The sequence below is a fragment of the Petaurus breviceps genome, unplaced genomic scaffold (genome assembly GCF_028583685.1).
Source record: "Petaurus breviceps papuanus isolate PSGF00001 unplaced genomic scaffold, PetGlider_PUasm1.0 90630, whole genome shotgun sequence".
Taxonomy (NCBI): Eukaryota; Metazoa; Chordata; class Mammalia; order Diprotodontia; family Petauridae; genus Petaurus; species Petaurus breviceps.
The window spans coordinates 1,567,538-1,589,810 of record NW_027187291.1 but is presented as its reverse complement, the minus strand read 5'-3'; the positions used below and the strand labels follow the sequence as shown (position 1 = coordinate 1,589,810).

General features: G+C 40.1%; 1 protein-coding gene across 3 annotated transcripts in view; it reads left to right on the top strand.

The window, feature by feature from the left end:
• Positions 1 to 22,273, top strand: part of SKAP1 (src kinase associated phosphoprotein 1) — a 391,122-nt gene that overhangs the window by 76,206 nt on the left and 292,643 nt on the right. For all 3 annotated transcript variants that reach the window (XM_069064333.1, XM_069064332.1, XM_069064334.1), the window contains exon 4: positions 14,084 to 14,200. In XM_069064333.1, coding sequence (XP_068920434.1) covers positions 14,084 to 14,200 — 117 coding nt within the window. The remainder of the gene's footprint in view (positions 1 to 14,083; positions 14,201 to 22,273) is intronic.

Genomic DNA, 22,273 nt, shown 5'->3' with positions numbered 1-22,273 from the left:
ATATGTTGATTGCTTTGCAAACCTTAAAGTGCTATAGAAAAGCTTGCTAGCTATTATTTGTTATTTCCCAATTCTTTTAGGTAGTTCATCTGGGCTCAGCCATATGAATTCATCAGGGACAATTAGGTGCTCTTCCCCCGCCCAAAAAAAATCCCATCATCTTTACCCCAACAACCCATTCCTCTTTGTTAGTGAGGATCAGCTCCAGTAAAGAATTGACTCTTGTTGGTTCCTATATCTTTTGAAGATTGAGATTATTATTCAGGCATAGCAAGAAACTGCTGGGCTTTTGGCAGAGTGAGAGTTCCAGCAGATATCTGGAAAATTGAAGTCCCTAATCTCACAATATAATAATCTTCTGCCAGGCTGTTAGTCTATTTCCAAAACATTTTATCTGTTTCCTCTATCAAGGTGGTGGAGTGGATAGCACTGGGTCTGGAGTAATAAAGACTTGTGTTCAAATCCAGCCTGAGATGCTTGCTAGCTATATGATCCTGGGCAAAGCACTTAAACCTTTGTCTGCCTCAGTTTCTTCAACTGTAATATGGGAATGATAATAGCACCTCCCTCTTAGGTTTGTTGGGAGGATTAACAAGAAAATATTTGTAAGCGGTATATAAGAACATTGTCCATGCATGCTGAATGCTTGCTTTCTTCCTTGCTGCTTGCTTGTTCAGGTGGTTTGTAGTATACTATAGTGATGACATCCCTTCTAATTCTTCCCCTGTTGATTTTCAGCTGACTCCTGTCCACCATGCTTCCTCACTCTGATTCCTAGAGTTTCTCATTTGGGTATACTTCCTTAACATACCTATTTTTGTTTCTTTTGAATAAGATATACCAATCTGGAGGCATATTCCAGCCATCCATTTTCACAGGAGGATGCAGTGAATTTACTAACCTTGGCAAAATTTCAAAGGAGAAATATTGAGGACATTACTTCCAAAGGAAGGAAAGTAGACCGGGATGGAGGAGAAAGAAGTGTTACATTTCCATGAGAAATCTGTGCAGTTACAGACTATTGATATTGCAAAAGTTTTACACAAGTTAGAGATAGGGACTTCTTGTTACTCAGTTGTGTATGATATTCACGGGGTTTTCTTGGCAAAGATACTGGAGTGATTTGCCATTTCCTTCTCTGGTAGATTAAAGCAAATAGAGGTTAAATGACTTGCCTAGGATCACTCAGCTAGTAAGTGTCTGAGGCCAGATTTGAATTCAGAGCTTCCTGACTCAAGGTCCATGCTCTATCCATGCACCACCTAGCTGCTGTTTAAGGGTTAGATAGATTATTTCATTCTTATAGGTGAGAAAACTCCATCTATCAGTGAAGGTTAACACCTAATCTGTAATCTGTAGTTTTAGAAATTTGCCTAGAGCAGTGAGAGGTGGTAACTTGCTCAGGGTCACATAGCAAGGTTGTGTCTGATGCAGAATTTGAACACAGGCCCTTTGTGGCTTTTAAGCCTGCTTTCTGTCTACTGCACCACACTGCTTGTGTTGTAAGCTAATATAAATAAAATTAAAAAGCCATAATGAAGGACAGATTGATGACATGAACACTTAGAGGAAGTCTTAGGAATACCTGCAAGGTCAAATCCCTCCATGTATGATCCACGTGTAAAAATAATTCTAATGCAAAGTGGGATGGGGTAAGAGGAGAACAGTACAGAGTGCTCCCAGAGGCCTGAGAGAAGCCCTTATCATCTCACTCAAATTAATTTCACAAATCAGTGAGAGGGAAAGCCTGTGCAAAAGTTAGTTGTTAAGCAACCAATCTAATAACACGTGCTTGTTGTTCCATAACAGGATTCATGAAATGCTTAACTGCCAAAAAAGTCAAGTTTGGCATATAGTTTTTAGAGAATTTAGGTTCAGTAGCTGATCTAATGGATGCCTCGACAGTATTCCCAAAATAACGAAAGAAAATTGCAATTTCTTTTGAATAGCAATTGTTTGGTTCTCCCACCTCAAACTCTGTAGTGCAAGGGGTGGAAAACTCCTGATTCGAATATAGGATCTGGGAATGGGTCTTCATGTTTTTGGACCAAATAATTTAAAAAGGCTTATGAGTCTTATCAATACCTACATCTTTTAGGATAGCTTATGCTTACTTAAATAACCCAAACAATGGTAAGGCAGGCATTCATTTTATCTCCATTGTTTCTAAGAAATGAGTTGCTCTACTCTGGGCAAGATAATTGTATGATCTGCATGAAATGAGGGACTAGCCAATGGAGGTTCCATCCTTGGAGCAGGCAGAGAACTCTGCTACTACTACAGGGAGAGAGCCCCCATTGGCCAATCCCCCCACGCCCACATATAAAAATGCACACATATAATGTTGGTTCTTTATTTAGGGTATGTGCGTTTTAAAAAATTAAATATTGAATATCATTAGTATAGTGAGCTCTTGGTGAGAAAGCATCATTTACCAATGCAGACCAGTAGCTCTTACATTTAGAAACTTGCCTGGGGCACTGAGAAGTTATTACTTGCCCAGGGTCACACAGCTAGTATGCAACAGGCTTGAACTCAGATATTTTTGACTTTGAGGCTAGATCTCTATTCACTTCACTGGCTCTCATGTGACTGTTGAGAGCTATATTCCTTGTGCATCTGTTTTTGCAGGTCAAAGCTGACCAGGCTAGTTTGGATTCAAGAGTAAAGTGAAATGAGACACATATTCCATCTAAGAGTTAAGAAAGGAGATTTACCTCAGTATATCAGATGAAGGATATGCATCAGGGTCACTGCACTGATCAGCTGAGTGTAGTTCCCTTGCACTTGAGTTGCCCATGGTTGATCCACTAGTCAAGTATCTGGGAATAACCCAAACTCCCATGACTTTTTGTACTTGAATGACTAGGAAGCAGCACTGGTGGCCTTAATGTTCTCTGAGCCAATGAAATCTTGAAGATAATTTCAGTAAAATTTAAGGAAAAGAACTAGCCCATTTCACATAATGAAGGAATCTGGTGGATATTCTTCCTGACACATCTATTTGGTCACATTTCCATCTGGAAAAAGAGTTTTAACCTGGGGTCTGTGACTTTTTTTTAAATTGATAAGTATTTCAATATAATTGTTTTCTTTGTAATCCTAATAATTTTGTTTTATGCTGTCAGAAACATTCTGAGAAGGGATCCATAGGTTTCATCAGACTACCAAAAGGTGTAGGACATAAAAAGGTCAATTATCCCTGATTTAGGATATTTTTTCCTCACTGGCAAAACTTAAAGAGGTTTTTGCTTGCTTAGGATTCCCCTCTGAAAGTTTTTGGGTTGTGACAGACCTAAACCGATAAGCATTTATGAAGTGTATACTGTGTGCCGGGCATTGTTCTAGGAACTGGAGATACAAAAGCAAAGCAACACACTGCCTGCTCTGGAGCTTACCCAGGACTTCCACAAGCCACTGAACTAATCTTGTCATTCCTTATCTGCCCCAGCTGCAGGAGGGGCATTTCCAGTAGGTGCCAGGCTTGCCACTGGCTGTGAAAATTTGGCATCATGTTGCACTGGACTCTGAACTCCTGGAGAAGAGGAATGATCTTTTGCCTTTCTTTGTGTCCCCTGAGTTTAGCACAGTGCCTGGCACATACTAAGAGTTCAATCAATATTTACTGGTTGGCATTCCCAAGCATTTTAAGCACTTTAAGGTTGTTAAAAACACTGTACATATGTTATTTCACTTAATCCTTCCAACAACACTATGAGAGGCAGGTGCTATTATTATTCCCATTTTTACAGATAAGGAAACTGAGGCTAAGAGAAGTTAGGTGACTTGTCCAGGGTTACACAGCTTGTAAAATATGTGGCAGAATTTGAGCTCAGGTCTTCCTGACTCCAAGTATTAGCACTCTTTACCACTGTACCACTGAGTTGCCTAAAGATATTCCATTAATATACTAACCACATGTGACCCATATTTTAAGAGCTGCAAAGTACAATTTGACCTGAATTCTGTTTTTTTTTAAACTTATTCCTATTAATTTATACATGCTCATGTTATCTATAGACTACTTAGTATAAATCTCTAGTGGAAATCTGGATCTCTTTTTTTCCTCCAGTCCCCTTTTCAGAAGCAGCTATGTAATACAGTGGATGCAGCACCAGGAAGACCTGAGTTCAAATACTGCCTCAGACACTTAACAAGCTGTGTGATACTGGGCATGTTGCTCAAGCTCTGCCTCAGTTTCCTTTAACTGTAAAATGGGGATAATAATAGCGTCTACTTCACAGGGTTGTTGTGAGGGTCAAATGAGATGACATATGTAAAGTTTTTTTGCAAACCCGAGTTCCATATAAACGTCAGCTCTCCTTTTCCTCTTCCTCTTCCTCTTATAAAGGAGGTCCTCATCATTTCTCGTTTGAAGATTTCAACCTTGGTAGATCTCCACCGACCAGTATAGTGGAAAGAATGCTGGATTTGGAGTCAAGAAGGATGGGGATCCCAAAACCTGCCTTTCATAGCAGTTAGGCCAGTTGCTTAACTTCTTTGGGTTCCAATTTCCCCATCTGTAAAATAAAATGAATAATGTCTGTGATGTTTTAAGGTTGTTGTGAGGTTCAAATGAGAGAGTGTAGGTATGAAGCATTTTGCAAAGCATTAAGTGTTCTCTCTATAAATGTGAGCTCTTCTTATAGGTAGCATATTGTAGAGGTGAGAGAGCCAGTCTAAGCATGGAGAAGTCCCGGGTTCAAGTCCTATGTTTGGTGCACTGGCAGTGCGACCATGGGCAAGTCATGTTTTCTCTCAGTGAGCCAAGACAAGTCTCTAAAACTATAAATTGCAAAACAATTGTTGATTTGCAGTGGCAAAGGAATTCCCAGATGGCAAGTTCCCTTCACTGATGAAATCATATACATGAACATGGCAAAACATACAATAGACTATATGAGAATTTATGTATTTGCATCAGAAGCTGTAAGCAATTAGTAGTTCTCTGAAAAGTAAGGGGGAAACTAAGAGGAAGTTTTTTGGGAGTGATCAAGATGAGTTAATAATAGCAGCTTACATTTATGATATAGTTTTCAAAGCATTTGTTTTTAAATTTTCTAATTTATTAAAATTATTGAAAAGAAGAAGAGAAAGTTCTCTTAAAAAATAAAGCCAGATTGAGAATACAAAAATAATTCAGATTTCATTTGGCTGTGGAACAAATTGGTTAGTTTTCTGTGAAGTAGTGAGATATAATTAGGGATCGAGAGGAATAAAGAGAATGAAGACATATTGGAAATTATGCAAAGTGCTGTACCAGTTTTCAGTTAGGAAAATTGAACATTTGCTTTGGTGACTGGGAAATTCATGTAAAAAGAGGAGAAAAATATATATCTTTGCTTTGTTAACTTTGGAAGTGATAAGATGACTCCCCCAAGATCCCATGGTAGACCTGGGCCTTCAACCCCCAAATTTGGTACTTTCTGCTGCCACATGCAGCTCGTGGAAGCTCAGAGAGACACCATCTTGTAACCCCCCACCTTGAGCATGCATGACTTCCTTAAACAATGTCCCAAACAACTCTTATCTACTTTCTGTGTGAAACTGCCCAAAAATAGAATGATCCATTCCTTGAAGTAGTGAGCTCCCTTCTAGTGCCGTGTTTTGATTCCCTCCTCTGCCATGATCATATGCTCTCTTATATTCTTATGTCATTTGTATATATGTCTTATTTTTCTCTCCATTCTGCTTCCTCTTTGGAAGGAAAAAACTATTATTGTTGTTGTTTTGCAGTTTTCATTTTTAATCTCTCAGATTCAGCACAGTGCCTTGCATGCATTTGGTGCTCAATAAAAAAAAAATTGTTGAATTTATTGAAGGGCAAGAAGAATACTGATAAACATGTAGTCAAGCTTAGGTATAGTTGCCTAAAATGCTATATGGTTTTTTAAAAATTTGTACATACCAAAGTCTGTCATACAAAAAAGAGCTTTTTGGATCTTAAAACTCAACAGAAACATTTCTCTTATACCTACAATGTGATCACGTTATTAAATGACTTTATGGTATTAGGATAGGAGAGGGTCTGAACTTGTGGATTCATTTGTATAGGGAATTCCCCGCTCAGGAAACTCCCTCTACCTGCAAGTCAGCACTTCTTGTGCAATTTATAGTTTTAGAGAACCAAGTAGGACAAGAGATTTGTAGACTTGCCTAGCTTCATACAGTTAGTGTGACTTGAATTTAGGTCTTCCTAGTCTTAGGCCCAGCTTTCTATCCACTATAACCTGTGGCTTCTCTTATACTATGAAGAACTATAGAAAAGTTGTTTCAAAAAGAGAAATGCTGACTTTGATCAACATGGATTATTTGAATGGAGTATTTGTTTTCATGTTTAATAATTATTAGTAAGTTACTGGGTTCCAAACCCTTACTGATTTTAGGCTTTTAACTGTCCAGAGATCCATCAACATCCAAAATCTTAAATGCATGGATTTTTAGGGCTGGAAGAGACTTTAGAGACCATCTAGCCCAATATCCTCATTTTAAAGAAGAAGAAACTCAGGCTCAAAGAGCATAAATGACTTGCCCGAGATCTTACTTACTGCATTACATGGGAGACACTGACACAAGACCGCCCAGCATGGTATACCCGCATCAAAGAAGGTGCTATGCTATGTGAACAAAGCAGTATTGCAGTAGCTCAGAAGAAACATGAGATGTGCAAATGTAGAGCCACTCTACTCCAAATGTTCGTATGCACTATTTGTGCCTGACTTGTGGTAGAGTCTTCCAAGCTCATATTGGTCTGATCAGCCACTGTTGGACACCCTGTACCTTAACCCCAACATAGTGGTGTCATTTTGGTCCTATTTGAGAATGAAGGATAACATCCAACCAAACAACTGCAAATTAGTAATAGAGCCAAGACTCCTCACTTCAAGTTCAGCGCCCTTTGGTTGAAATAAACATTACCCATTTATAGGACTGTAGTTATTAAAACTGCTTTGTTTTTTTTTCCCACCAGGATCATAACTTACAAAACACCTGAATTCAAAGCTAACTTTTTCCTTTTATCTTGGGGGGAAGAAAGTTGGAACATTTTATGCTGAGACAAGAAATGTTGCGAACGCAGTGAACTGAGAGTAGTAATAGAAAGATGTGAAAAGATGGAAGGAGGAGACATTTGTGCTAGCAACTTCCAGGTAGAATTGCTTGATTGTCAGGGTGCCTTCATATATCATAACATGGTAGATTTATAGCTAGAAGGGACCTTAGAGGCGATCTAAGCCAGTCCTTCCTTCTCCCCATTTTGCAGATGAGGAAGCTGAGCCCCAGAGAGGTTAAGTAATTTGTATGAGGTCACACAAGTAAAAATATGTCAGAGATAAGATTTGAACTTCTTTTCTCACATGTAACAAATGAAGGAAATCTGTTTTGTTTTTAAGTATATTTGTTCCCATGTCATGATTCTTCCGAGGTGCCTCCATTACTCACTTATTCTGAGTTTGCTCTTTTCAATTGAACAGTGTGTGTATGGTTGTGTTAGCCTGAGCTGGGAATGATGGACTCATCTGCTTAAAGCTCATGGTTTGAGACCTCACTGTTTAATTGTCTAGTTTGTATTTGTTGCTATTAACTCTCTGGCTCATTAATGCCAGTATGTTTAGCCTTTGCATGAGACCTAGGAATGGTTTTAAAAAAAAACAACAACAACAACATCAAACCTCCTAGCAGTTTTCTGTTGGGGGAGAGGAAAAAAGGAGCAGCAGGAGTGTTCAGCTGGTGGTCCTGTAGCACATTTCTTTATAGAGTTAGGACAATGCTGCACACTGCAGCTCACCCTACTGGACAAACTGAAAAACTGCATCATTCAGAGTCCTCTTCTGGAAAAGAGAATTTTTCCATTGGTTGTGGATTGACACCTTCCTGCCCAATCAGGTGAGAGATGTGCTTCATTTCATGAATATTAAACAGTGCTGCCCTTTTGGTTTTAGGATTCAGAGCCATTGTAGCAATGAATGTTCTGGAATATAATAGCCTAATCTATTGCAATATAGTCCCATTTCTGGTCATTTTAATGGCATTGCTATCTCCTCCCCCATCTTTCCTTTCCCCTCAGCAACACAAGTGGCTTTTAAATAGCCTGTTAATTTTGCTCTTAATTTATGTAATTGGTAAACTGTATCCTCCTAAATGGAGGGGATTAGTTTTAGGTTGAATTCACTCCTTGTGCAGTCAAGATCAGGTTGATACATCTCTTTAAAGTGATAATAAATAGCAACTGTTCTCTTTTTTTTTTTTTTTGCCACATGTTAGTCCTCTGGCCTTTGGTACCATTCCCCTTCTCGTTAGGTCTTTGGAGGAAAAAAAAAAAAGAATATGTGAGTACACTGAGTTATGGATAGCTGTAGAAGAGAAAAGGAGATGGACAGGAAATCAGGCAGCATTGTACAGAGAAGAATCTGAGACCTTCACCACACATGGATTAATCACAAGAGCTAACCACGCAAATCCAAATGGATATTTAGAAAGCAGTGAAGCCTCTAAGATGTTCTGTAGGAAACACCATACATTTTCTAATACATGAGTATGTGCAAAAAGGTATGTAATTTATAATGGAAATGTTGACAGGACCTTCGCCTTAGCGTTGCAAATGTCCTGAGGTAATATATTTACATGCGAATAACATTTACATGTATGGATGCATCTGTACTGATCTGTCTCTCTAGTTGTGTGTTCTGTTCAATAACTTAGACTAGTGGTTATAATAAGGAGTGATAAGCTGAGGCATTGTTCATCTCGATGCAGTTCAGCTTTGGGAAGTGTGTTACTGTTAAATTAGTCCATGAAAACCTGGCAATATTAACACTGCCAAGCATGAAAGCTAACAGGATTTGGATCAGAGACCTTTATTTGTGGCATTTTAGTGAGGGCTCATTAGTTTAAAGAGGGAAGCTGTGTTTCTCATGGGCTCTTAGATATTAACTGGAGTCAGGGACCTGTCCTTCCATCTATCCCCTCCAACAACCACCAGCACAAGAATGCAAACAGGACTCAGTCCACCTTGATTCCCTGATGCCTCCCAAAGGCATTTAATGAAGCAGTAGCAAAACTGGCCTCTAGAAATCTAGATGAAGAACTCTCCTTGCAAAAGGAATATATCCATGTAAGGAATTGACTGCTGATGTGGATAAATTTTTCATTACATCTCTCATAATTATTTAGAGGAGAAATGAAAGACAAACACAGCACTAGCAAGTGCCAGAAAATCTTTGGCCCCTGGCATAGAAAGAGGTAAATAAATCTTTGTGTTTTCCAGGAGTTATTTTTGTTTTTTTGTTCTCAAGGTCCTTCCTTCCGCCTTCCCTCCCTTCTTTCTTTCCTTCCTCCCTTTTTTCTTCCTTCTTTCCTTTCTTCTCTCCCTCTCTACTTTCCTTCTTCCTTCTTCTCCTTCCTTGCTTTCTTTTCTTCCTCCTTCCCTTCCTTCCTTCTTCCTTGTGACACCTAAGGGGGCCAGAGCCTCTTTGAATATTCATAGAAATGTGTCTGTGGTACTATGTAAATAGAAATCTCTTTGATTATGATTGGTACACCTACTTAAGACCCAGTGGTGAAAAGGTGTCTCAAACTTCAGTCATTGTGGAATGTGTTGTAAGTTCTAAACACTATTTTTCAGATTTTTCCTTGTCTCTCTCTCCCTCTTTTTCTCCTTTCTCTACTGCTTTTTTTGTCCTTCTTTTCCTTTCCTTTCCCTTCTTTTACCTTCATCTTCCTCTTTTTCTTTTCTCTCTTCTCCTTTTTCTCTCCACTCCCCCTTCCCCTTTCTCATTTTTCCTAAAAAACCATCACAGAGGTCTAACATATCAAAGTAGTTACAAATAAGACACCTTCATGGTCCTTAAATAGCACCTACAGTTTCAGGTCATGAGTGGTTTGACATGAGTCAAAATAGTTACAAGAGGCACATAATCAGTACTTCATTTTCTCCCCTCTGTTTTATTTAGAATTGAATTGGAAAGTGGAAGTTTTTAACAGTTTAATTCACTTCTCCATAAAGTTTATGGAGCAGCAACAGCTGTCTGAGTCCCTGGTAGGAAAAAAAAAGCCAAATTCTAGTGGCCAAGCTATTGTTTCTGAATTTTAAGGGGAGGGAAGGCGAGGAGGAGTCATTAGCTGTTAATGAAAACACAGGGAATTAAAACAAATAGCACAGAAACCCTAGCAAATAATTACCTTGCACCTGACACAAAGCTGCTTCCTCTTCCTACTTCAACCCTCAGAAATTCCTAACTTATCACTCTATGAAGCATGAATGAAATTTTATTTCACTTTCAGGAAGGAACAGTAAAGCCAACCATCTCCCTTGGAGGCCCCAAGGCATGATATCCAGTGGAGAACCTGCCCGTGGAAATATTAAATACAGTATCTAGTACCCAATTCTTAAGATATTGGAAGAGAGGAACAAAATCCCAGCTAAAAGCAAGGGAGCCCTCTTTCCATTTCCCCAAATCTCATTTTGAAATAGACAAGACAGTACAAGTTGTGATTAATTAAGGTATACAGTGGTATGTTAAAATAAGCATCTGTAGAGATAGAGATTGATTCTAAGTTGAGCTGTCTCCGAGATGTCTCTGTCTCCTTTGGCAGGGTGGCTCTCCAGTGGGAGAGCTGTTCTAAACAAATGGAGTTCCTAAATTCTAATTGGAGAGACACCAAGGGGAAGCCTCTGTCACTATAGCTTGGGATCATTGATGTCAGATCCCACTGGACTGGGGGAGTAATCAACTGGTCCTGTATTGGCAGATACGTAGAGAAATCTTGAAAATGGAGTTTAGAACTGACAAGGCTTGCCAACAGTACTACAGTTTGAGGCAGCCTTTTGCCCATGGGGCTTGAAGAGGTATAACCTTCATAATCATGTCAGCTTTTCTGCATCCATAATGCCAAGGATATAGTATTGCTCCTCCTCCTTTCTCTCTCTTTCCTTTAGATTGCTCAAGGGACGTGTGCCCCTTGAAGTGGGACTGAGGATAACTCCATCACCGGAAACTAATTAAGCTTGTGTACAAAAACCTCTTTTCAAAGTGTTCTGTGTTTTCCCCAACCACGGAGAGCACTGATCTGGGATTGGTGCTACTCTCATGTGAGCTATATACCATACTGTATTAAAGTAACTGTCCTGAATTTAGATTTGGGGGTTTAAATGCCAGCCTTGGGATAGTCACACCGGAAGCCATAGAAATCATGGTGGAGCTGACTCATCCCCTTACAGCTCATGCTTTGAGTGCCAGGTCCATACAGGTATTTGGGACAAGACTTCAGAGACAAGGGGCAGCTAGATGGTGCAGAGGATGGCCCTGGGGTCAGGAAGACTTGTCTTCCTGAGTTCAAATATGGCCTCAGACACTTACTAGCTGTGTGACTCTGGGCAAGTCACTAAACCCTTTTTGCCTCATTTTCTTCATTTGTAAAAGTAGCTGGAGAAGGAAATGACAAACCACTGCAATATCTTTACCAAGAAAACCCCAAATGGGGTCATGGAGAGTCAGACACAACTGAAAAAAAAATGACTTTAGAATCAAGGGCTCCTTCTGAGCTGTGTGAATGTTTGAGAGCCTCGTAGATATTCTACATGATAGTAGGTTTTTGCTAAGGCAATGCATTTGTCAAACTTTTGGGATAAACTAAATAATCTGGGGTGCAGGACAGTGATTTTAAGTGACCCTCCGAGAAAAAGAGCATCCTGGATTTGAAGATCTCAGCTCAAATCCTAGCTCTGCCACCAACTTGCTATGTGGCCTTAGAAAAGTCACTTCCCTTCTTTTGGTTCCAATTTCCCTGATCTGTAAAAGAGAATGGAATTTGACTAGATGACCTCTGAGGTTTCATATTAAAAAAATCTAGCATTCTATGACTTTATCCTGGAAGAGATAATCTGTATTAGGCAACCCAAACCCCAAGCTTGATTTTGCTTTCTTTTTTATAATGAATTTTGGTCCGATCCAAAGGGAGAAAAAAATTCTTTTAAGAGAGCAGACCTATCAGGCTTGTCAGTATCCTGCCCAACACTCTTTCTCTGCAGATTGCACTGGTAATGCTATTTCAGCAGCTTTGCCGTGTTATGAAATCTGAGTATATTATACCTCTGCCTGGTATTTAAGAGCATTTCTAGTTAGAATGAAAATTACACAGTGGTGCCTCAACCATAGCTGTTGTGCTCTTGTCTTTTTTTTTCCTCTGCTCTTTAATGTCTAGTCAGTATTACCCAGTAGACCAGCTAGGAGAACATTCCTGCTGTGTGGGGCCCAGAGACTGGGCTGTCTGTGAGAATTCTGGCTTTTTCCCTTTTCCCTCTGTAATAAACTCTGCAGTTTCTGAGGTCCTCTTGTCTTTAGATCACCCTGTCTCCTGCTTTCCTTGAGCATAAAAGGGGGTTAGATTTAGATCAGATGGTCACATCCTTCCCCAAAAATGACAAAATAAGGCATCCACTGCCACCCTCCCTCTTTGCCAGTCTTCACTACCTGCCCTCCCACCAATTTAATTGCAGAGCATAAAGTTTTTAAGAGGGACAATATCAACTCTTTGGAAGTTCAGTGTTCCCTAGTTAGAATTCAGGGCCAAAACCCCTCCAGTGTTTACTGAGATTAGCACTGGTGTGGTTGGAAATTAGTATTGGAGATCATAGTAAATTCAGTGAAAAATCCTTTTTCAGTGTTTGCTGATTGTGAAATGAAGAGTGCAGCTGTCGTCTTGTTATCAGCAATCCGAGCCTCTGTTTGGATGAGTTAAGCAGAGCCTTGGCTTTCTCTCCCCCCAAGCAGCTACCATCTTGCTTCAGTATCTTTTGAAGTACCTGCACAGCTGAGGTCCTCTTTTAGTGCTGGCCACTTATGGAAGATGAGTGTCATATAAAGTGAAAGTACTCAGATAAAAGTGGGAATGTTGTCATGGGGGAAGACACTGAATTGGGAGACAGAGGAACTGGGTTTGAATTCTGCTCTTGCATCTTATTGTTTCTGTAACCCTAGGCAAGTCACTTCGACTGTCTAGAGCTCAGTTTCCTCATTTGTAAAGTGAGACTGTCAGCCCTGAGGATCTCTAGGGTACCTTCCAGTTTGATAGCTTGGATGCAAAGATGTTTTAATTTTTAATTTTCAACAATGTTTTAATTCTGGAACTTCAGGATGCCTTTTCTCCTAGGTGTAGATGATCTGCATAAAGCACTTTGCAAACCTTAAAGCACTTTCTCTATAAATATGTCTGTTATTGTCATTATTTATTATGACTTTGCACAACCAAATATTAACTCTTAGACCAAACTCCTAAGGCATCAGTGGAAACAAGAGTTGTAGATACATTATTTGTGTCGGGTCACAGAATGAGCCAGTTGTTTGCAGGGGTACAGAATAACAGCAGCAGCTAGCATTTATATGAAGTTTTCAAAGCATTTTACTCGTGTGATCTCATTTTATCCTTACAATAACTCAACTAGGTAGGTGCTATTATTATCCTCATTTTACAGATAAGGAAACCAAGACTGAGAAAGATTTAGTGACTTCTGCAGGGCCAAATAGCTAGTGTCCTCCTGATTCCCAGTCCAGTGCTCTATCTATCTGCCATGCTACCACACAGGATGTTGGGTATTCCAGTGAAGAGCCAAGAAGACCTAGGATACTAAAATGGAAGCATGGGAACCCTTAGGGATATGGAGGGGATATTGAATGGATAATTCCTTTTTTTTCTTTTACTTACCTCTGTTCCTTCCATTTTTTTCCTCTTTCTAATTTTCTTAAGATTTAATTTATCTTTTTCAAATGAGTTTTCACTGCCTCACAATGTAAGAATGCAGCAAAATGGCAGTTCTTATCATTAATCTATTCTTCTTGTTGTTCAGGCAGCAAGAAAGTGTATTGATGACTTGCAGATTGTTTTGTGCCACTTATTTCCTTAACCCATGCAATTTAAATTTTAAGGTGTTAATATTTGGGTGCTCAAAGCGGCCTTCAAAAAGAAATAAAGAAGTTCTTTGTGTCTACCAGAAGACCTCTTTAGAATTCTTTTAAAAAAATATTCACAATATGATATAAGCCTATTCCTTTCTTTTTTAAATGTTTTTCTTTCTCCTTTTTTTAAGGAGGTGACCAACCTGAAAATTACTTTGGGCAGGACAGCTCTGAAGACAATCCCAGTGGGACTCATGGCCCTAGCTTAGTGTCAGATGCATCTTTTATGTCGGATTATCAAGATGAAGGTAAGTATCCTCCTTTCTCTCTGGGTTCCAGGTGGTCTAGTTCTGTTAGATTTTGTTCTTTCTCTCTTTGCCTTCTGCCATTTTTTACCCACTGGATTGTTTACAAAGGTGATCTCTGGCTTTGTAAGCCAATTAGCAATTTTTTCCCTGGGACACTGGCTTTCTGAAGAATTCAGTACTCTTGGAGTTAATGGTGACCTGGTAAACACTAATTCTGTTTTGGGGTGGAGAGATACCATATTGATCTCTCTGTATAAACTGTAGCCCCAAAGCCAAGTGAATATTTGAATGTCACAAAGCCTATGTTGCTACTTTTATGGGGCTCATCACTTTCAACACATTGTCTGAGAATTGAGAGCCTCCCCTGTGTGATTAATTGGAACTACTGAGCTCAGTGAGCCATGATAAGATATCACCTAAGTCAGCTAAGCCATGACCTTAGGGAAATCTCTTACTGGTGGCCTGTCCTGGTATTCTGGGTATTCCAATGAAGAGCCAAGATGATCAAGGATACTAAAATGGAAGCAACATGGACCCTTAGGGATGTGGAGGGAAAATTGAACAGATAGTTCCTTGATTCTCTTTTTACTTGCCTCTGTTCCTTTCATTTCTCCCACTCTTTCCAATTTTCTTGAGATTTATTTTATCTTTTTCAAATGAATTTTTGGGCCAGATATTAGCATATGTCATCTGCTTCCCACTCCCCAGGTCCTTTAGTTTTTTGTTGTTGGTTTTTTTCTTTTAATTCCTTCTTTTGGTTCCATTAGCGGTCCCTTTGATAGTTGACTATTTGATCAACTGATAGTCACCATCCCAGAATTACAGTCTTTGATGTAGTCATACTTTGTGGGATTTTTAAGTACTATTAATTCTCACAGCATCTGAAGCTTTGGGAAATATCCTTTGTGATGCGGGATATGTATGAATAACATAATGCTCATTTGTGTGCATGTGCCTCAGATAAAGCCTCAGTTCAGCACTTCCATTGTATTAAGCTCTATGTTACTCTCTAGGGTTTCAAATGCAAGGAAGCAAAAATAATCCTTGCCCTCAAGGAGTTGATGTTCTAATGGAGGAAGACAACACATAATGTGGAGCTAGAATGGCAAAGGTTAATATAACATGGCAGAGATGGCTGGGGAATGGTCTCGGGGCCTGGATTCAGGCAAGAGAAGATGGAAGCACAGCTCATACAGCAGCTAACATCTCAGGGGTGGAGTACCAGGCTCTGGTGGAAGGAGAGATGGGAGGTGATGGTCAGAATGGAGGTAGCATCATGAATGTGCATGTATATGTTGGAGATAAAATTAGATTGATGACCAGAGATCACTTTTAGAAGATTTGATGTATAAAACTTGAAGAAATCGAGATACCATTGTATATTTTTTATAAATCTAATTTATGACAAGCTTAGTATAATAGAAGGAGTACTGATTCTGGGGTCAAAGGGCCTGGGTTCAAATAATAGCCAGCATTTATATAGCACTTTAAGGTTTGGAAAATGCTTTACATATTATCTAATTTGGTTCTCAAAGCAATCCTATGAGATGGTAATAATAAAAGTAACAGCCAGCATTTATATAGCACTTTCAGGTGTGCAAAGCACTTTACAAATATGTTGTCTTCACAAAAGCCCTGGGATGTAGGTGCTATTGTTATCCTCATCTTACAGTTGGGGAAATGGAGGCAGAGAGCAGTTAAGTGACTTAGCTAGGGGATCACATATCTGGTAAATATCTGAGGCCATATTGGAACTCAAATCTTCCGGATTCCAAGTCCAATGCACTCTCCATTGTACCCCCTAGCTGTTATAGCTGTGCCTAAAGAAAGTAGGCAACCACAGTGGATAAAGTGCGTGGCCCTGAAATCAGAAAGACTCATCTGGGGAAGGCTCCGTGACACAGTGAATAGAGCACCAGCCCTGGAATCAGGAAGACCTGAGTTCAAATCCAGCCTCAGACACTTAATACTTACTAGCTGAGTGACCTTGGGCAAGTCACTTAACCCCAATTGTCCTGCCTTCCCCCCTCCAAAAAGAAAAAAAAAAGACTCATCCATCATCTTCCTGAGTTCAGATCTGGCCTCACACACTTACTAGCTGTGTGACCCTAGGCAAGTCACTTAACCTGTTTGCCTCAGTTTCCTCATCTGTAAAATGAGCCAGAGAAGGAAATGGCAGACTACTCCAGCACTATTTCAGCTATCTTTGCCAAGAAAACCCCATATAGGGTCTTGAAGAGTTGGAAACGACTGAACAACAATGACAACAATAAAGAAAGTGAAGAGACTCTGAGTGAGGGCCTGAGGGCTTCTCTTGCAAACAAATTGCATGTCTTTTATGGGCTTTGCAGTATCTCTTTTTTGTTGTTGTTTATTTTTTGGAGGGGGGAAGGCAGGGCAATGGGGTTAAGTGACTTGCCCAAGGTTACAGGTCTAGTAAGTGTTAAGTGTCTGAGGTCGAATTTGAGCTCAGGACCTCCTGACTCCAGGGCCACTGCTCTATTCATTGCGCCACTTAGCGGCCCCATGGCATCTCTTTTGACTGCTTAATGACCTTGCTTCCTTTACGGATCTCAGGTGTGTCCATCCATAAGTGATATGGTTGAAGTTATCAGAAAAAAATCACCTCCTCAGAAATGATACCCTGTGGTCATGCATTTAGAACTGGAGGGAATCTCAGAGGTCATCTGATTCATCAACCTCCTCATTTTATAGCTGAGGAAACAGAGGTTGAGAGAGGCTATTTGCCCAAGGTCACCCATTTTGCAGGTGCCAGGCAGGCAGCTAGGTGGTGCAGTGGACAGAAGACAGGACGTTGAGTCAGGGAGATCTGTGTTTAAGTGCTACCTATACACTTACTAACTATGGAGTCCTAAGACCCTGAACCTTTCCCCCTTGGCACACCTTAGAGCACTATAGAAATGCTAGCTGTTAAAATTAATTCTGAATAAACTTGCTATAATGGAGAGAGGGCCAGCCTTAGAGGTATCTGGGATCCAGGACTGTCTCCAGCACCTACTAGCAGAGTGGCAATGGGCAAATCACTTAACCTCTCATTGCCCCCAGACAGCCCTCTAAGGTGGTGTATTTAAACTTGAGGTCAATGAAATTGGTCTTTTTTTTTTAATAAAAGATTTTGAAAACTATATTTAGTATAATGGATTTCCTTTGTAATACTACATCTTTTATGTATTTAAAAACATTATTCTGAGAAAGGGTCTGTAGGTTTCATCACACCCAAAAGAAGCTTAATAGCTATCACAAACAAGTTGCTGATCTGTGTCTAGCAGCTAGGCTGAGCAGTAGTTAGAGCACTAACTGGCCTGGAGTCAAGAAGACCCGAGTTCAAACGTGACCTTAGACATTGACAAGCTATGTGACCTTGGGCAAGTCATTTCACTTCCATCTGTCTTAGTTTCCTCCACTATAAACTGGGGATAATAATAGTGCTTTGCAAACCTTAAAGTGCTATATAAATTCTAGTTATTATTATAATTTCCATTATCAGTGGAGGATGTTTCCCCATGCCTATGAAGTCGCAGCGCTGAGCCACTCCCCTACCAAAAAAATAAATTAGCAAAAGACAGTGGAAATCAGATGGAAAAGATAAGGTGAACTCTCAAGAAGACCTGCCAGTTTCCCAACATGGTAACTGTGAGATCAGAAGGAGAGATCTGTAAAGACCTTGTTTTCATCTGGCCTTAACTCTGTAGATCTGTTTTGCCACATTTTGCCATTACAAGTAGCTGTTGCATCTTTCAGATTGCCTTCCTTTTCACCACTGGAGGAGAACTTGAGACCCCCTTTAAGAACAGAGGATGGTGCTCCTTTCCAAAATTCTTTATTATGTCTCCCTTTTTAAGACTCCCAATTAAAAAAAATCAGAAACTGCAAAGACTGAATTAAAAACATGAACATGTCAGATCTTGTCCATTTTTTCTGGGTAAGGCAGAGCCTTGCACTAAATTTAGTTAGAAAAGGCAACAAGGAATGCCCTGAAAGAGAAGTGAGCTTCATAACTTCAGAACAAAGGGGCTGTATACAGGGTTCATAGTGTGCCTGCAGAAAATGCCAGGCATCCTAGAAGAATGTAGCAACCTGACCAGGTGCACTGCCAAAAAGCAAAAAGAAAGAAAACAAAAGGTTACATATTAAACCATGCATAAAAATGAGGCCATGGAACAGCCTAATCACCTCCCTTGTCTGCCTCTGCCTCCCCTCTGTAAGCCTTGATGAACTAAGTTGCCGGTACCCTACAGAGAGATGCCCACAGGAGCATAGCCCCACCATCTGGAGCAAAAACTTGCTAACGAATCTAAGAGTTGCATTTCCAGACCTGAGCAGACTTGGTACTGAACACTCACATGAGATCTCTGGACCCAATACTTAGTGCTCAGGCCTTCTTGAAATTTTACCCCCTCTTCCCCAGCAAACTCAAATCTGCTTGCTCACAATGCCCCAAAGTGCATACACTGTTTTAAAAATGGATTTTATAGGTTTATGTACTTCTCATTCATCAGAGAACAGTTTTTCATCTTAATATAAGTCCTTTAAGAAGGAAAAATATATATATATACATTTTTATTTTTCCCCTGTTAAAAACAATTTTAACACTTAAAAAAAAAAGTTTTGAGTTTCAAATTCTGTCCCTCTCTTCCTCCCTCTGTTCCTCTCTGCCTGAAACAGTAAGCAATCAGATATAGGTTATGCATGTACAATCATATAAAACATGAAAGGAAAAAAAATTTTTTAAAGAAAAACCCAAACACTTTAGAGAGGCAGGAGCAGTTTCTTTCAGCAGAAGGAAAATGTATAATGCAGTTCTTAAGAACTAAAGAAAAGTTATTTCATCAAGGGTGAAACCTGAAGACATAACAATGTATTGTACCAGGCTCATTACAATAAAAGAAAAGAAGGGGAGTGGTGAGAGGAGATGCTGAACAGGTGCAGCAAGATGGAAATCAAAAAAGAAAATGCTTTAATTTTTGTACCAAGATGTTGAATGTCATAGAATGAGTGTCATTCTCTTCAGGAAACGGAGTGTATGGCAGTGGGAAGAAGAGCAGCATCTGATGCAGAGGTTGGTGATTTGAAAAACTGCAGAATTAGTGGCAGAGCTCAGGGCCTCAGGCGATGCCCTCTGATCCAAGGGGAGAAATGTAGCCATCATCCACGTGCTGATGCTGGGGAGGGGGACACTAAAGACAGAGAAGCTTCTAGAGAGAGCCTGGTTTTTAAAGGAGATGTTTGGTGTGATTTTGGCGTAGATTTCTTGGCTTCACAAGGTTTGGGCCTGGAAAATGGGCTTGGAGACTTGTAGCCAAGCACCCATTACAGTGGTGGTCACTATCCTCTTGCTAGCACCTATCAGGATGGCTTCCTGTAAGGCAGACTTGACAGAGCTCCAGCCATATTGCAGAGTAAGTAGAAGCAGGACTGGATTGAACCCTACTACTTTGTGATTGTGCTTTCTTTCTTTTAATTATTTATGATAGGGATGGGAGGAGATTGCATATGACACTTTCCTCCCTTGTACTTGACTGAATGTATCTTCGAATGCTTAAAATTGTTTCTGTGTTGTAAATTAGGAATGAATAATAATGATACCCATAGGTGACAGCTATTTGGCTACTTTTTTTTTTAGGAGTTTTGTATATATTGTCTCATTTAATTATCACTACAGCTGTATGAGGTAGGTACCTACAGGCATTTTCACACCCACTTTACAGATGAACAGATGAAGGTCACAACTAGTAAAGTATCAGAGGCAAGATCCAAACCCTGGACCCAAGTCCAGATCCTTCCCAATGTCTCACATTCTTTGTACCAAAGATTGTTCATCTGTAAATAAGATATCAAAATGTTTATTTGTAAAGCAGCTTGAAATCCTTAGCCGGAAGGCAGGTGTAAAGCATTACAGTACTGTAGGACAACGTTAAATTACCATTGTTTAATTTCTTAAATGAAATAAATAACTGTGTTGCTAAGAATGGTTACTGAGGCTGTAAGAATGAATGATATGAGATTTGGGGTAAGTGATTCCCACAGCTCATGCACAATCTGGAGACAGCAAGGAATAATAGAAAAGATACTTGATTTGAATTCTAAGATCTGGGTTCAATTCCACATACTGCCGATTACTGGCTGTGTGTGCCTGGGTAAATCACTGAACCTCTCTGACTTCTTCATCTGTAAAATGGGGGTATAATAAGCCTCTATTACACCCCTATCTCACAGAACTGTAAAGAAAGTATTTTGCAAATCTTTATAAACAAGAATTGGTATCTGAGACAGGATTCACATGGAAACCCACTTCATTTGGCACTGCAAACTGTCATCTAATATCTACCCTCTAACTCAAAGCCAAACTTCTAGAAAAAAAACTGTTTACAATTATTGCCTCTGCTTTCTTCTCCTTTCACTTCTTAATGCCTCAAAATATGGCTTCTTACTTCATCACTTAAGAAAATCTGCTGTCTCCAGAATAACCAGTGAGTTCTTAAAAGCTAGTTCTAGCCCTCATACCTTTTGACTTCTCTGTAGCTTTTGATGCTATTCATCAACCTCCCCCCGTGGGTCTCTCTTGGTTCTACTACATCTCTGCCCACCCCAACCAAGTTTCATTGATTGGATCATGTGTAGTACCCTCACTCTGGGTTTACCCCAATGCTCTGTCCTGATCTCTCTCCTCTCTCTTCTCTCTTTAAGTGATGTAGTCAGTGTGCATGTGTTCAGTGGGCATTTCTGTGCAGGTGATTCCCAGAGCCCTCTCTGTAGGTCTTCTCCTCCTGGGCATCAACAACTGCCTATTGGACATTGCCAATTGGATGTCCTGCAAACATCTTCAATTGTACAAAAGCTTCCCTCCCAACCTCACTGCTCTTTCTAGCTTTTCTATATCTATCAAATGCACTACCAGCCTCCCAATCCCCCCATTTCACAACTCCAGAGTTATTCTTGACCCTTTACTCTTCTCCATCTCTCCATCCAATCATCTCGTGGATTCTGCCTTCAGAGGACCTGTTACAACTGCATACACCTCATCATGTCTCACCTCTTAGCCAGGTGACACATTGAGTAAAAACACTACTTAAAGTCAGAAAAATCCCTAAACGCAAATCTGGCCACTGACACTTGACTAACTGTGTGATTCTAGACCAATACCTCAATTTCCTTATCTGTAAATAGGGATAATAATAGCACAACCTCACAAGGGTGTTGTGAGACTCAAATGAGATAGCATATGTAGAGTGCTTTGTAAACCTTAAAACACTACGTAAATTCTAGTTATTATTATTATAGCCTGGACTATTGCTATAGCCTACTTAATTGACCTACTTGGGTTGCAATCCATCTTCCACACAGCTGCCAAAGTAGCATTCCTAAATATTCTGACCATGTCGCTCCTCTACTCAGAAACCTCCAATGGTTCCTATTGCCTCTAGAATAAAATGCAAAACTCTGGCATGTAAAGCCCTTTACAAGGAGAAGGGAAGGAAGAAGCATTTATCAAGTGCCTTCTGCCTTCCAGGTGCTGCACAAGATACTTTACAATCATCTCATTTGATCCTCACAACTACCCTGTGAGGTAGGTGCAAATATTATCTTCATTTTCCAGCTGAAGAAACTGAAGCAGAAAGAAGTTTAAGTGACTTTCCCAAGGTCACATAGCTAGTAAGTGTCTGAGGCCATATTTGAACTCAGGGCCCAGTGCTCTATCCACTGTACCACCTAGTTTCAACCCACCTTTCCAGGCTTATTAAACATTACTTCTGTTCATACATTGTGTTCTAACAAAACTAGTTTAGTTGCCATTCCTTACATACAAGATTCCATCTCCTTGTCTCCATGGCTTGGCTCAAGCTGTTCCCTCTGCCTGGAGGGCACTAGCTTCCACCTCCTAGATGACACTTTTCCTGGGGCCTCCAGGCCCTGAAAATACTTTCTTTGTATTTGAGGAGAGGAGGGGAGGAGAGGGGAAAGGAGAGGAGAGGGGAGAAGAGAGGAGGAAGAGAGAGGAGAGAAGAGAGATGGAGAGGGGGGAAGAGAGGAGAGGAGGAGACGAAGAGGAGA